General features: G+C 34.4%; 1 protein-coding gene across 1 annotated transcript in view; it reads left to right on the forward strand.

The window, feature by feature from the left end:
- Window positions 1–15,946, forward strand: part of LOC126814506 (guanine nucleotide-binding protein G(q) subunit alpha) — a gene marked incomplete at its 5' end in the record, with an annotated part of 106,175 nt that overhangs the window by 57,906 nt on the left and 32,323 nt on the right. Inside the window, one exon of the mRNA XM_056100046.1 lies at window positions 4,353–4,482. Within this exon, the coding sequence (XP_055956021.1) occupies window positions 4,353–4,482 (130 nt within the window). The remainder of the gene's footprint in view (window positions 1–4,352; window positions 4,483–15,946) is intronic.

Consider the following 15,946-nt stretch of genomic DNA (forward strand, 5'->3'; position numbering starts at 1 on the left):
GCGGATTTTTGCGTGACTGCGACCTCTGGTTGTGTTATTATGTTGTAGTAGTATTGAGTAGTATGTTGTGATATTGAACTGGTATTTGGGTAGTATTTGGTAAATCGTCCCGCTGCTCTAGAGGTCACAATTTCTATTCGATTTAAAAAAAACGTTTTAGTATATCACCGTTACACCCTAATGATGGTTGAGTTTGAATTTTGTGAAAATCAGACCAAAACTGCCGGACAAAATAATGTAAACACATCTGGTATATCAAGGTTGTGGACCCTCTAGAAATCACAATTTTGCTCCGATTTTGATAAAACTTAAAATGCCTGTTTATAACCCAAAGATCTTGGTTCCTTTTGATATTCACGCATCTTGGTTCCTTTTGATATTCATGCATATGAGATCGTAACTTCCTGAATTATTGCCCTTGAATGTACGAAAAAGCGCGTTTTGAGCTTGTGGCATCTATAGAGGTCACAGTTTTATCCAATGTAAAAAAAAAATGTGTGAATATATCACAGTTATAAACTAATGATGGTTGAGTTTGATGGTCGCCCCTCATATGCAAATAGTGTAAACATCTGATATATCAAGGTTGTGGACTCTCTAGAAATCACAATTTTGGTCAGATTTTGATGAAACTTGAAATGCCTGTTTATAACCCAAAGATCTTGGTTTCTTTTGATATTCACGCATCTTGGTCCTTTTGATATTCACGCATATTATTGCCCTTGATTGTACGAAAAAGCGCATTTTGAGCTTGTGGTCTCTATAGAGGTCACAATTTTTATCTGATTTAAAAAAAAAAAAGTGTGAATATATCACAGTTATAAAGTAATGATGGTTGAGTTTGAATTTCGTGAAAATAGGACAAAAACTGACGAACAGATCTCCCAAAGATCTTGGGTCCTTTCGATATTGGCATGTATCGGACCATAACTTTGTGGATTATGGCCCCCAGAGGTCACAATTTGACCAAATTGTGTCCTTTAGATATACGCACATATCCGATTTTGATGTAAAAATATGATATATCAATTTGTGGACCGTCTCTAGAGGTCACAGTTTTTATCCGATTTGGATGAAACTTTAAAGATATGTTTCTATCATAAAGATTTTGGTTCCTTTTGATAATCACACATATCTGAACATAACATGTGGACGTATATTGCCGTCGCCCCCGTCCGTCCATCGTCCACAATTTGTTGTGACACTCTAATGCCAAAAGTTATCATCCAATTGTTATAAAATTGATATATGTTGTTTACATTAGTGAGATGAAGAATCCTATTTCATTTCGATAATTTCCGTTTATAAAGTCTAGAGTTATGGCTAAGGCTGTGCAAAAATATCGATATAATCGGTAGAAGTTATTTAGCGATACGATAATCGATATTGAAATTCAAATATCGATTATCGGTATATTTACCTTCTGACGGCAAGTTACGGTCACTTTCACATGACTGAACTTGCCGTAGTCTGGCATTAGCAGACGAATGAATGAATACACAACGTCAACACAACTATTTCCCCCCTCTGCTTACAAACTGCCACATTTTAAATACATATTATTGTAAAAAACTAAACTTTAAGATTAAATACATTATTTTAATATTTTCGTTGTTTTTGTTGTTATTACTAGTTGAAACTAAAATAGGTCACGCACTTTGTGAACAATGACAATCGCACGTGATATATAGTAAAATTAGAATTATCTCCCTTCTTTGTTCTTGGTTGATTTGTAGAGAAATCGTCTGCTTTCACGATAAAACTAATTGTATTATTAATGACTTCCAGGGAAAATATCTATATCTCTCGTAATTTCGTGGAAGAATTCTACTTTGGTTTTCATCTAAATTAACCAATCATAAAAATTCTACTTTGAAAGCCCGTAATTATTTTTTTATTGTCCAATCAATAGACGCCTTCTATTTTATTTTATTCTATTAGTAGTAACACTGTGTGATCGCCAGTCACTTGCAAAGAGAAACCATGTATTGTCTTTGTATTAATCGGAGATAAAAAAAAGGATCAAATGAATCAAGAACAGAACTTAGAATAATACTCAAGTTAGTCCTACATTTAGCAACTAATTATTTTACATTAATTGATTTTTTTACGTACATCGGCACAGTATTAGACTAGGATAATAACACTACTGTAACTCGATCAACACAAATAACAGGTCGGTAAAGTTCGGATTTTTCCGAAAAAAGATAATCGATTATTATCGATAATCGCTGACAAATTCATGCCGATAATCGATATTGAAATTTCATATCGATTCCCAGCCTTAGTTATGGCTCTTGTTGAACCTTGTGAACGGACTAATGCCAAAAGTTAACATCCGATCTTTGTGAAATTTATATGCAATAGTTCAATTAGGGAAACGAAGAAGCTTATTGAATTTCAGCTTTTTCCAATTATTACTTCTAGAGTTATGGCCCTTGTTTCACCTTGTTTAACCTTGTGAATGCTCTAACCCCAACAGTTATCATCCTATCGTTCTGAAATTTATATGCATTATTTAAATTAGTGAAACGAAGAAGCCTAATGATTGAATTTCAGTAATTTCTGTGTATTACGTCTAGAGTTCTGGCCCTTGTTTCACTTTATTGAACCTTGTGAACGCTCTAACGCCAAAAGTTATCTGATTAAAACACAGATCCAATTTCGTTTTGTTTTTATAGTTCAAAATTTCGATTTTACTTGTCTTTACTACACTTGGATCTGGAAGCATTGTTATATAACTTGTGTTCTGCTTGGAATGAGGGGTCAGCCAATCAAATGGTCTGTCGAATCGAGCGTTTGACCTTTTTTGCGCGGAACTGTGGGTAGACATTAGCGGCAATAGAAATCAAAACGAAGCAAAAGTAGATAAAAAATACATGGCGGTCGCTAATTGGTTAAACGAATGACTGACGTAATCGGGTCAAATGTCGCTTGCTTGGTACCTGACGTCATAGAACGTGAACTCCCACTATAACTTGTTAGATCTACATGTAGTGTAGGCCATTGAAAGTATAAAAAACGAAATGAAACATAGATCTATATTTTAATTAGATTGACATCAAAAGTTATCTGCCGATCTGTATGAAATTTACATGCAATATTTAAATTAGTAAAGAGAAGAATCCTATTGAATTTCAACAATTTCCGTTTATTACTTATAGAGTTATTGCCCTTGTTTCACTTCGTTCAACCTTGTTAATGCTCGATTGATGAAAGTTATCATCCGATATGTATGAAATTTATATTCATCATTTAAATTTGTGAAATGAAAAAGCCTGTCAAATTTCAACAATTTCTGTTGATTACTTCCAGAGTTGAGACCCTTGTTTCAATTTGTAGAACCTTGCAAAAATTATAATCTGACCTGTATGGAATTGTCTTGTAAAGGCCCCCAATTACCTACAAAGGAATAAATATGCGACAACCCTTGTCGACTGCTCAGACTATTTGGCCACTGTGGGCGTATGTTTCGTTGCCTGGCAACCTTCCTTTGTTTTTAGCTGTTCTCTATCCATCTTTTGCAAACTGTGGGTATATCCTGCCTGGCAGCCACTGGTCTAAAGGTGTAACCATCATATGGTATTTGAGTTGACTTTGACTCTAAAATTAAATAAGCCCCTTTCAAGGCAGTAACAGTTTCAAGGTCGAGGCATGCAGAATTACCACGTCGCGTGTAATATATATTCTATAAATTAGGGGACTTATTTGATATGTATTTATTCGGCAAGTGAACGAGTTTTATACACGTGGTGCATTACGCCTTGGATATAAACGGATAAGGATTTCCTTAATTTTTGGCAAATCAATACAGGAAGTTTATGTGTTCATGTAGATCTATTACTGATTATGATATATTCAAACGTTTGTTCAGTGGAATTGTTTTAAGTTGCCCCTGTTTGGTAAGAAATAGAAAAAAGTGAAATTCAAAATGAAATTAATACACTACCGATGAACTTGATGAAACCTTAGCTATTTCGTAGCGTGACTGGTTTTGGGCAATCGATAAATGTGACAGTATAAAAGTTGGGGTGGAGGGGGGGGGTGATGAAAAGCTTGTGAATTCCTTGCGGGAAGGCATGGCGATACATAGTGTTTTCCTAGGGATACACAGTGTTATCGAGCTTTTTCGTGGCAGAATTGAGCAAAAATTCACCGTGAAATCTTGGCAATTTCTTAGAGGTTTTTTTTTTCTGCGGTATTCGCGCAATTTTGGTCTGAAAATTTGAGAGGTACTGTAAAGTCAATTTCACTATGCATTGACCAGAAAAATAAGTTTCTAAAGAAAACATGCATGCTTTATGTGCTTGATGAAATAATGTTTACTGTATTAAATGAATGAATCTTTCTAGAATGGTTGATGTTGGGGGCCAAAGATCTGAAAGACGGAAATGGATTCACTGTTTTGAAAATGTCACGTCCATTATGTTTTTAGTCGCCTTAAGTGAATATGATCAAGTATTGGTAGAATCCGACAATGAGGTAAGTTATGAATTATGTATAAAAGTTGTCTCATGTCTAGTGCTGATATCAAGTAAAATTTTACGCATCAATGCATCGGACCCAATCATCGATTCTTGCATCGATGCATCAGGAATTTTTTGCCGCCATTTTGTTATTCAAAAATTGCAGAAATAACATTACTATTTCTGATAGAAACATAGATTTCCCTAACATTATCATTAGTATTAGGCCTATTATAGAAATGTTGATTTATTTGAATAAATATATTTCCACAATATTCTTCTGTTATCTATTATGACATTAATACCGTCCGATTCACTTCAATTGACACACGTTAGCTATTGTTCAAATTTGCCTTGAAGGCGTGAGGGGTAAGGTGATTACAAGAGACAATTTGGATTATTTATATACAGATCGTACTGAAGCCTGTCAGTATAGGAACTTGAATACATTTTAGTTTTGGTGTTGAAATGACGTCATAACAAGGCAAAACTACGCGATTTATTTTTGACAAAATTGCCCATTGTATACCATTTTCAATTGCTTGGTGGGCGCACTTACCATGCTACGATTTTGTTGATTTTAATAGCATCAAAACGACAATAAAACGAACTTCCAATCGGTCGGGGCTGCTATATTGACAAATCGCCTAAAAAAAAAGATTGTGTGAATTGAAGCGTTCAACTTGCAAAAAATGCATGGTATTTCAAAATGCCAACAAAACACCCCCGACCGATTGAAAGATCATTCATTTATCTTTCTAATGATATTAGAATGAAAAAATAATATTAATAATAAGTGCGCCCGCCGAGCACTTGAAGTGGGGTACCCTTATTTAAAAACGTGACAAAATTTTTCAGCGGAACGTCAAAACATGGGAAATTAACGTTTTTCAATTTATGTTTATGAAATTAATAAAATAAACACATATATAAAAATTATATCAAACAAAAGAACAGGATATCGGCTTCCAAAATATTTAAAAATTATTACAAAATATTAAATAGGCACCGTATGACGTTAAGTTGAAAAAGGGTTACAAATCGGGGAAAAAATGACTTTCTTCCAAATCGGGCAATGGAGCTGTGACACCTATTGATAGCTACTGAATTTAAAATACATAACAACCAGGTTCAATATTTCAGATATAACATGCACAAGACCATTTTTGATGAAAAAATTGACCAAAATTGCTCTGACAAAATGGAATGTTTGAGAAAACTTATGTATTTTGCAGTTGCTGTGGAAATCGGTGTAATTATTACAAAAATGTGACAATTGAAACATAATTAGCCGTAAAGTTGTATTGATTTGTGGAACTGGGGACATAAATTCATCAGTAACATAGCCCAGATTTTTAGCCTGCTTCTTGGGAGATATAGAACAATCACCGATCTGAATGTAATCCGCTTTAAACAATTTACTGATTGTGATTTTGATGATATGACAAGAAATTTGGATTTGTCATTGTTAAGAATGCGTTCGGAGAGAACCATGCAGGGACATGGTGGGTGACCGATTTTCACCATTTTTTTTATGTATGATGGGTAACCCCTCCTAACCCGACTGCCACAATTTTAGATCAATCGAGCCATTTTTAGAGCGTAGGAAAAAAATTGATATTTTAAGACCGAAAAAAGCCAAAAAATCATCATTTTCAGGCCACTTTTCAATTATTTCGTACAAGTAAACTACGGCGAGTAGATTAATGAAACTTTCTAGCGAAGCAGATATGGTTAGTGAGTATACATTCTGAAAGTTTGATGGATTGTCATGGAGCGGTTTTTGGTATAGGGACTTTTTGCTGCAAGGTAACAAAATAGCTCAATTTAGGTATGTGATTTTATTCTATCTATATCTCACCCACTGCGGGTTTAAGTATTTTTTTGGAAAGCTGACTGAAAAGACAATGATCTAAATATAGTATTAAGATCAAGAAAAAAATTGGGTGGCACTCGTCCCGTTTAGTAGTAAATAATTTCCATTTTTGTACAAAAATAACGATTTTTAACAAAAATGACGAAAAATAAACCGCTTTATTTACACACTCAACAGCGTAACATGGCACTTGAAACCAAATTAACGTGGTTTCCAGTTCCGTTAAGAGCAAGCCATAATAAAAATAGAAATAAACAAATAAATATAAATGCAGATTATATACTTTCATGAAAAAATTCAAGTTTATCTATCTATCCAATAAGTACCTAATCAACATTTTATTAATTCGCCAATATAACCTCATGATCTAGTAGAAGGATGATGAATTTTTTAACAGCAAATCGTAAAAACTAAATAGTGTAGTAGTCATATATATATATCTGTCTATACTTTATAAACGAATCAAGCGATATTTCAAAAAGACAAAAAACAAATTGTATATGAGCGGAAGGTCACTATTTTAGCATACTCCAGGCAGTGTTTCGTTTGATTAGACCTAATCCCACTCAACACTGCCATAATGAAAGCAAATTTCTGTTCCAAATTATAATTTGTCAATAGTCCGATTAACAACCAATACCTAACTGTGTAACAATATAATTCTGGTTTAAACAGAGTTTCAAATATGTTAACATAACGTTACGTCATGATTCACGAAATTCATTACGCCCAATTAACCAGTGCATAGCAGAATATTGCAGAAAACGAGGCTATCAACATAGCTACAATGTAAACAATATTGTTTGGAGACGAACAATACTTTCACCGTTTTTAATACCTTAAATCACTGTCCAAAGTTTTAGGGAAGACACCAGATTAAACGAAAGTGCAAATCTAACTTCGGCCTGACAAATAATAATAATATTATTAATATGTACATTTATATAGCGCACATACTCAATGTACAGAAGAATGTCCACTGCGCATACAATTAAATTAATTTAATTAATCTTGATAAGTCTTGATGTAAAACAAGAAAGGGTTTGAGATGATTTAATGACCTCTGGAAGATTGTTACGCAGTTTAGGCGCATTCACTGAGCACGATCCGTATCCAAATGATATTAACTTCCACCTGATGAATGTGTGTTCGGCCGGAGGTTACTCGAGGGAATTTGTATGTGCATAAAGTTAGATAAGTATATTTGAGCTAAGCCATTCACACACTGATACGTCAAAGATATACTTTTGAAGATGATTGGCAGCCAATAGATTGCTTTCAGAACAGGGGTAATATGAGAGTGTTTTGGTGATCTGGTAAGAATTCGAGCTGCAGTATTTTCTACAAGTTGATGTTTTTTAATATTGGCACTAGATGTTCCTACTAACAAGCTGTTACAGTAGTCAATCCTTGAGAATACCAAAGAACATATAAGTGTATCCGCTGCTTCCTGGCTAATAAAGTGTTTATATGGCCAATTTTCACTAATGTAACTGTCCATGCTCAAATTGGACCCCAAGAGGACACCTAACCTCTTCACAGTGTCTCATGGTACAAATATTACATCTCGTACAACCACATCATTTGAACTTGTATTTTTCAGATGTGTATTTTGACCACATAAAATACATTCTGATTTACTTAATTCAATTAAATTTAATTTCAACATATTTCTTGTCATTCTATCTTTAATGTCATGTGTACACAATTTGATGTCAGAATAATTAGGGAATGAAACAGTTTTTGAAAGGGAATAACTTGCAATCAGCTGTGTATCATCTGCATAAGAATGTCGTCCTGGAAACCACGCTCATCGATTAGTTGTCCCAATTTCTTAGTATACATTACATAAAGGATAGGCCCAAGGACTGATCCTTGTGGAACTCCCGAATCATCTGTACCGGCCCTACACAGGGTTGCTGGTAGGCGGTTGCATGGGGCATTATCAGGCCTAATAATCCAGGCAATGGATGACTTAATTGGAAAAATGATGTCAAATTTAATATGAAAGAAATCCGTGCCAGTCATTTTGTCAAAATCAAATATTAGTATTAGTAGTCATCAACTTCCATTATAAATATAATTGTACTCAGCCCCGCAGTGGGTGAGATATAGCATCATAAAATTTATATGTTTTAGCATATAGCAAAAACTACGTCTCAAAATAAATTCCTCATGGCCTGAAATGGTTGTCGGAAAAATTTAATAGTCATATATATTGAAGTAGTAGACATGATCATTCATAAAAAAATAATTTAAAAAAATAAAAAATCAATAGACAATTTATGGGAAATATTTGAATTTAAGGAATTTTTTTATAAAAAATGACCGGTTTTTAACACTAAAATGGCCATAGCTGGTTCTCTGTAACTACAAGGTTGGTGACCCTCATATTTCACGTTGGGTATACGGGGTACCCAATGACCAAATCTGCAAAAATTTGGTCAAAATCGCCCGACACCGCTTATGCCGTTTTTTGCATGATTCTCTCGCGAACTCATTCTTAAGTTTTAGCCTATTTCTGGTCATCCATTCTCGAATGTCATTAAGACAAGACTCTAGTCTACTGATAGAATCCTTGGAAGCAAGATAGTTGTTGTATTGAAAATAGTCATATATTTGGGTGTCATCAGCAAAGCCGTGGTTTTGTACTTCATGTCTTCTTATGATTTGACCAATCGGAAAAATGTATAGAAGAAAAAGTAGAGGTCCCAATACAGATCCTTGTGGAACACCTATCCTTACAGCACAGGGTTGAGACACAGACCTGTTTATTTGCACCTTCTGTGTTCTATCTTGAAAATATGCCTTTATCCATGACAGTGCGGCACCACAAATCTCGACCGAACATTCCAGCCTTTGAAATAAAATACTATGATCTTATTATCAAAAGCAGCACTGAGGTCCAAAAGTACTAGGTGTACGGCTAGATTCCTATCCAGTGCCAGGTCAATATCGTTTTTATACGACCACATTGAAATGTGGTTGTATATTGTCGTCACCCCCGTCCGTCCGTCGGTCCGGCGTTCACAAGCAATTGTGGACGCTCTAGAGGCTAAAGTTAATATCCGATTGACTTTTAATTTATACACAGTGTTAAATGTCATGAGACGAAGAAGCCTATTGATTTTTAGCGATTTCCGATAATTACTGCCAGAGTTATGGCCCTTGATCCCTTTGAAAAATCTTGTGGACGCTCAAGAGGCTAAAGTTAATATCCGATTGACTTTAAATTTTTACACAGTGTTTAATGTCATGAGACGAAGAAGCCTATTGATTTTCGGCGATTTCTGATAAGTTCTGCCAGAGTTATGGCCCTTGATCACTTTGAAAAATCTTGTTGACATTCTAGAGACTAAAGTTAATATCCGATTGAATTTAAATTTATACACAGTGTTTAATGTCATGAGACGAAGAAGCCTATTGATTTTCGGCGATTTCTGATAAGTACTGCAAGAGTTATGGCCCTTGATCACTTTGAAAAATCTTGTAACACTCTAGAGGCTAAAGTTATCATCTGATTGACTTCAGATTGATACACAGAGTTTAAGGTCTTGAGACGAACAAGTATATTGATTTTCAATGAATTTTTATGACTTGAACAACTAAATCCATGCTTTTAAAAGTTTTCTATACTAAACATTAGCATGGGGCAGAACTTTATAAAAACCAAACAAATTCTTAGGTTTTCTGATAATTACTTAATTAGTTGTTACTCTTTATCAGATTTTAATGTATTATAAATGTTTAATTACCGAAAAAAGTAAAAATATGTGACAACTCTTGTTGACTCACCGGACGATTTAGCTGCTGTGGGCGTATGTTTCGTTGCCTGGCAACCTATCTTTAATTTTAAGTAGAGCCGTCTGTGCTGTGACCTCGTTTGTAAGCAGATTGAAGTGATTCGTGTAAATTGTTTTCAGACATAATTTGAAATTTGAGAAGCAATAACTCTTTCAATAACCTTGCCGATGAATGGTAAGTTGGACACTTACACAGCTGAGGATCAAGGTTTGGTTTATTCTACAAAGGTGAAATCAGAGTTGACTTTAAGCATACAGGAACAGTACTAGTGGTTATAGAATCATTAACAATGCCAGTAATGATTGGAAGCAGATTCTCCAACACTTTCTCCTCTTTCAGAAGCCAGGTTGGAAGAGGATCAGAATTAGATGTAGCAGATTTACTCTTAAGTATAATCTTCTTGACCTGTTCTTCAGAAACAGTAGCAAATAAATTTAGATTGCACTCTAACGACGGAAGTGGTTCCTCAACCTCCGAATCGGATTCAACCAGACTATCTAGTCCTTTCCTAATATCAGATACTTTAGTTTGGAAAAAAGAACAAAACCTCTCAGCAAGCCCAAGTTCATCAGTTGATAATGGAAGCCGTCGGGTTGTATCGGATGCAAGTGACTGAGCAATTTTAAATAAATAATGTGGTTGTGAAGATGATAATTTATTAGTATAGTAACTATTCTTGACAGATCTGATTATAGATATGACCTCAAAATGTTTCATAATAATTTGTATCTGTTGTTGCTAGTGAGCTATCTGAATCAACTCACCTACTATCAATCACAACTGAACTCTTACAACAATAACATTCAAGCCAAATCTCCTTGTTTTAGTAATAATAATAATAGAGTCGTGAGGAGTGGAAAGCAGTGGGTTAAAAAGATTAATGTTTTAAATCCAACTACTACTATTAGAAATGATACAGTAAAAAGACACAGAACAGTGAACAGGGGCAATCTTGTTACTATTCCAATAATTTCTGAACAAATTGATCAACGCCCAGACAACACACAATTGTGTCTTAATGCATGACCCGTCGAAAATAAAACAGTCGCTTTGAATGATTATATATACGACAACAACATTGATATTAATGAAGTTATTAGGAGAAATCAGACATTTAAAAGTTATCACCACCAACAGACCATATGAACCTCTAAACACTAATTCACTGAATATTAACATTATAGCAATCTCATCCAGCTCACCTCAAAAATCACAAACAGATCAAAAACTTTAGAACAAAACAGAAGATAAACAACAATCTTATACAAATTAGAAAGGCGGTCGAAAATGAAGCGCCGGTTTTAACAACTTCGTTTGGATTAATTAATGCCAGATCCGTAAGAAATAAAACAACAATTTTATCTGAATATATTTTTGAAAATTCTATTGATATTTGTGGAATAACTGAAACATGGCTGAATAATGACTGTTCGGACTCATCGACAATCGCAGCATTAGTACCCGATGGATACTCTATACAACATTGCCCTCGCGGTTCACGTGGAGGAGGTGTAGCACTTCTATTTAAGTCATCTATTAAGTGTAAGAAAATCCGTCATGAACGTTTTGATTCTTTTGAAATTTTAGATTGTTCTCTACAATTTTCTTTCAAGGAAACTAGGATTATTACAATTTATCGCCCGCCCAATAGCAAATTGTGTCAAAAGTTTATGGAAGAATTTTGATTATTTCTGGACCAGTTGATGATGACTAAGTGTTGCACTATTATTTGGGGGGATTTTAATTTTCATGTTGATGATTCCAACGACTACCGCGGTTGATTTTTGTGATATGCTGAATAATAGATATCTCACACAACATGTTTCTTCTTCGACTCATAACAGTGGACATATTCTCGATCTGGTGATAACTAATCCACGACATATTAAACTGGATAATCTCTCTGTCTCGGACAAATTAATATCGGATCCAGAAACCACAACCAACAAGAAAGACTTTAACATATCGAAGATTTAAATCACTTGATATTAATAAATTTAAAGCGGAAATAGTGAACTCGAATTTCAATGGCATTCAACGTATTCAAGATATACAAAAGAAGGCAACCCAATATCACTCAAAGCTTGCTGAAATTTTGGACTCGCTTGTTCCTCTTCAAACGAAAACATTTACTATTCGTCCCAATACGCAGTGGTTTAATGATTCTATTTTAGAAGCCAAAAGGGACCGTAATAAGGCTGAATATCTGTGGCAGAAAACAAATCTACATGTCCATAAACAGATTTATAAATCTTTAAAAAACAATGTGAATAAATTTATTGAAGACGCTAAAATTAAATTTTACTCTGATAAAATGGCGAAAACAGACAAATTAGAAAATTCTGTTTATTTAGAAAATTTTAACTTGGTTAGTGAATCTTTTGTTTTAAAGCTAATTAAATTGTCTGCTCCTAAATCTTGTTCATTAGATCCTGTTCCGACTTCTGTTAAGGACTGTCTAGACGAAGTTATTCCAGTTTTTACAAATATTATTAATTCTTGTATCATCCGCTACTATTCCCAGCGTTTTCAAACGAGCTTATGTTACCCCTTTAATTAAAAAGTCTACACTGGATCCTAATGTTTTTAAAAATTACAGGCCTGTCTCTAACTTAAGTTTTATTTCTAAAATATTGGAGAAATGTATTGCTTCTCAGATAAAGGCCCATCTAGCTGATAACTGTTTGTATGAACCATTCAAAGTGCTTATAAACAATTTCACAGTACCGAAACAGCTTTAACCCGGGTTTCAAATGATATTTTAATGGAAATTGATAATAGAAAATGTACATTTTTAATTTTATTAGATTTATCTGCTGCTTTCGACATGGTGGACCCTTCCATTCTTCTACGTAGACTTCAATTTAAATTCGGTATTTGTGGCTCTGCATTAAATCTTTTAGAAAGCTATCTTGTGGGTAGAAAACAGTGTATTTTAGTTAATTGCAAATCGTCGTCTGAATCTGTTTTGTCATCTGGGGTTCCCCAAGGTTCTGTTCTTGGTCCGATTTTATTTACCCTCTATACGTCACCATTAGGCGATATTGTCAGAAAATATGGCTTCAGCTTTCATTTGTATGCCGATGATACTCAATTATATGTTTCATTTACACCTAATTGTCCAACTTGAGATCTGTATTAGTGAAATTAGAAAATGGATGTCAAAGAACTTTCTAAAATTGAATGATGATAAAACCGAATATTTGTTATTAGGCTTAAGGCATCAATTAAGTAAATCTGCACATGATAACCCCCTTGTTGTAATTGGTAATTGTGATATATTTTCATCTTATTCTGCTCGTAATATTGGCGCAATCTTTGATAGTTTTATGCTTATGGGAGCTCAAGTAAATAATATTTGTAATTTGTGCTATTTTAATATTAGAAATATAGGTAAAATACGTAAATGTGTAACTGTATAGGCCACTAAGTCACTTGTTAATTCTCTGGTCACTTCTCGATTAGATAACTTTAATTGGTTTACCTTTAAAGCTTATAGATAAATTACAAAAAGTACAGAATACTGCGGCTAGACTTGTTACTTTAACTAAGAAATGTGACCACATAACTCCTGTTTTATATAATTTACACTGGTTACCTGTTAAATATCGAATTGATTTTAAGATTTCATTACTTAGTTTTAAATGTTTAAATAATTTAGCTCCTGTTTACCTCTCAGATCTTTTAGAACTTTATACACCTGGCCGAACATTACGTACATCAGATAAACTACTTTTAAAGTCCAAAACTGTTCAACTAGTCTCTTATGGTCAGCGCTCTTTTAGTTATCAAGCACCTGTTTTATGGAATAATCTACCATTTAGTGTAAGATGTTGTACATCTCTATATTCTTTTAAAAAACAACATAAAACATATTTAATCAGGCTTTTAACTGACTCTGTATACAATCGTTAACATGTCCATAATCTTGTTGTTTATGTATGATTTACATTGTCACTTTGGAAAGTGCCCCTCAACATGTTATATGAAAGGGTGCACTATAAATATGCCGTAATAATAATAATAATAATACATGACTAACATCCACATTATCATTTGTATTTGAAGGTGATACCTCCTTGGGATGGTTACCAACTCTTTTTACCCAGGATATGTAATATATATTTTTTTATTTAGACGGTACAATGAACAGGTCAAAAACTGTACAAGGCAAATTGATGTACAATATTAGGAATTAATTTCCAAAGGAATTTGATGTGGTCAATGTTACCAACTCTTTTTACCCAGGATATCTAATTTTTTTGTTTTATTAGATAATACAATTAACAGGTCAAAAACTGTACAAAGCAAATAGATGTACAAAATTAGGAATTGATTTCGCATTTTATTTTTTTTATGAGTATTGTCAAGGATGTGCCTACTATTACAATTACCGGGCGGCACCGCCCAGCACCAATATCGTCCGCCCGGCAAAAATATCTTGAAGCAGATTTCCGCCCACCTCCATTTTCTTGTAAATAAAGATAAATCTAATTTGGTAAAAGTGTTTTTATTTGTTGCTTTTAACCTTGTAAATGGAATAAATTATTTTGACTCGCGTCAAACTGACCTCGTATCATAAGACATCTAATACGGTTTCGACGAAATAATATTTTACTTTCGATTTCTTATTTGACGCGCAGAGTTATCTGATATTTAGACTCTTTTAACTGGTCACATCAGTGCGACGTAACTATCACGACTGGTTAAACTAGCCTACTGCACCGTCATTGTTTAAAATTAGCACTAGGGCTTTACGCAGGCTACTAGCGCAGTACATATGGATTTATAAATATCGTAATATGAATCCGTCTTATTTCTTCGAAATCAGGAGGCCCACAATTTCGTGCAAGTCCTCGACACGTTTATTCGTGCACTATAAATTGTAATATCCGTATCCACGTAAATTCCACCAAATAAATATAAGCATCATGCCTTCATGGTACCAAACTAAAACTTGCGTTTTAAATGAATACTTTGCCGTTGAGGTGTTGAATTCCGGTTATAAAATATCTGTAATTAATACGGTTATAATTTGATTATCAAAAGACGATTTCACACATGTGCGTGTATGACATATTACATGAACCTCGTGCGGCGGACATGTAACGACCCCCCCCCCCCCCCTTCCTGAAATTCCTTTCTCACGTCACGTCTATTAATTGTTTTAAACTTTTTAAATGATTAAATAATCCAGACGAGCCGTGTGCACTCCATTCCAGCCACGTGACGTTACGGTAGAAATAGGTCAGATGACTTGGGGGACACGTGTTATATTACATGAACCTCGTGCGGCGGACATGTAACGACCCCCCCCCCCCCCTCCTGAAATTCCTTTCTCACGTCACGTCTATTAATTGTTTTAAACTTTTTAAATGATTAAATAAACCAGACGAGCCGTGTGCACTCCATTCCAGCCACGTGACGTTACGGTAGAAATAGGTCAGATGACTTGGGGGACACATGTTTTATTTATTTAGATATAAATACTTCATAATGTTACGATAGAATTAAGTCAAATGACTTGGGGGACACGCGTTTTATTTATTTAGATATAAATACTTCATAATGCTATAAACTAGTGACAGACAGATGAAAACGTGCAAAGACGGTGTGGAATTCATTGTTATAAAATTGGCTGCTGGTGCTACTTGACTGCCAACTAGCTGAGTAACCGCACGACAATGGACCGTATACGTTTCATGGTACCACTACGACTGAACGAATGCCGACTTGTGTTTTCGATAGAAAAATGCAGTCACAAGAACTCAGGAAAGAAACAAAACAATAAATTCCTATT

The sequence above is a fragment of the Patella vulgata genome, chromosome 3, assembly GCF_932274485.2.
Source record: "Patella vulgata chromosome 3, xgPatVulg1.2, whole genome shotgun sequence".
Taxonomy (NCBI): Eukaryota; Metazoa; Mollusca; class Gastropoda; family Patellidae; genus Patella; species Patella vulgata.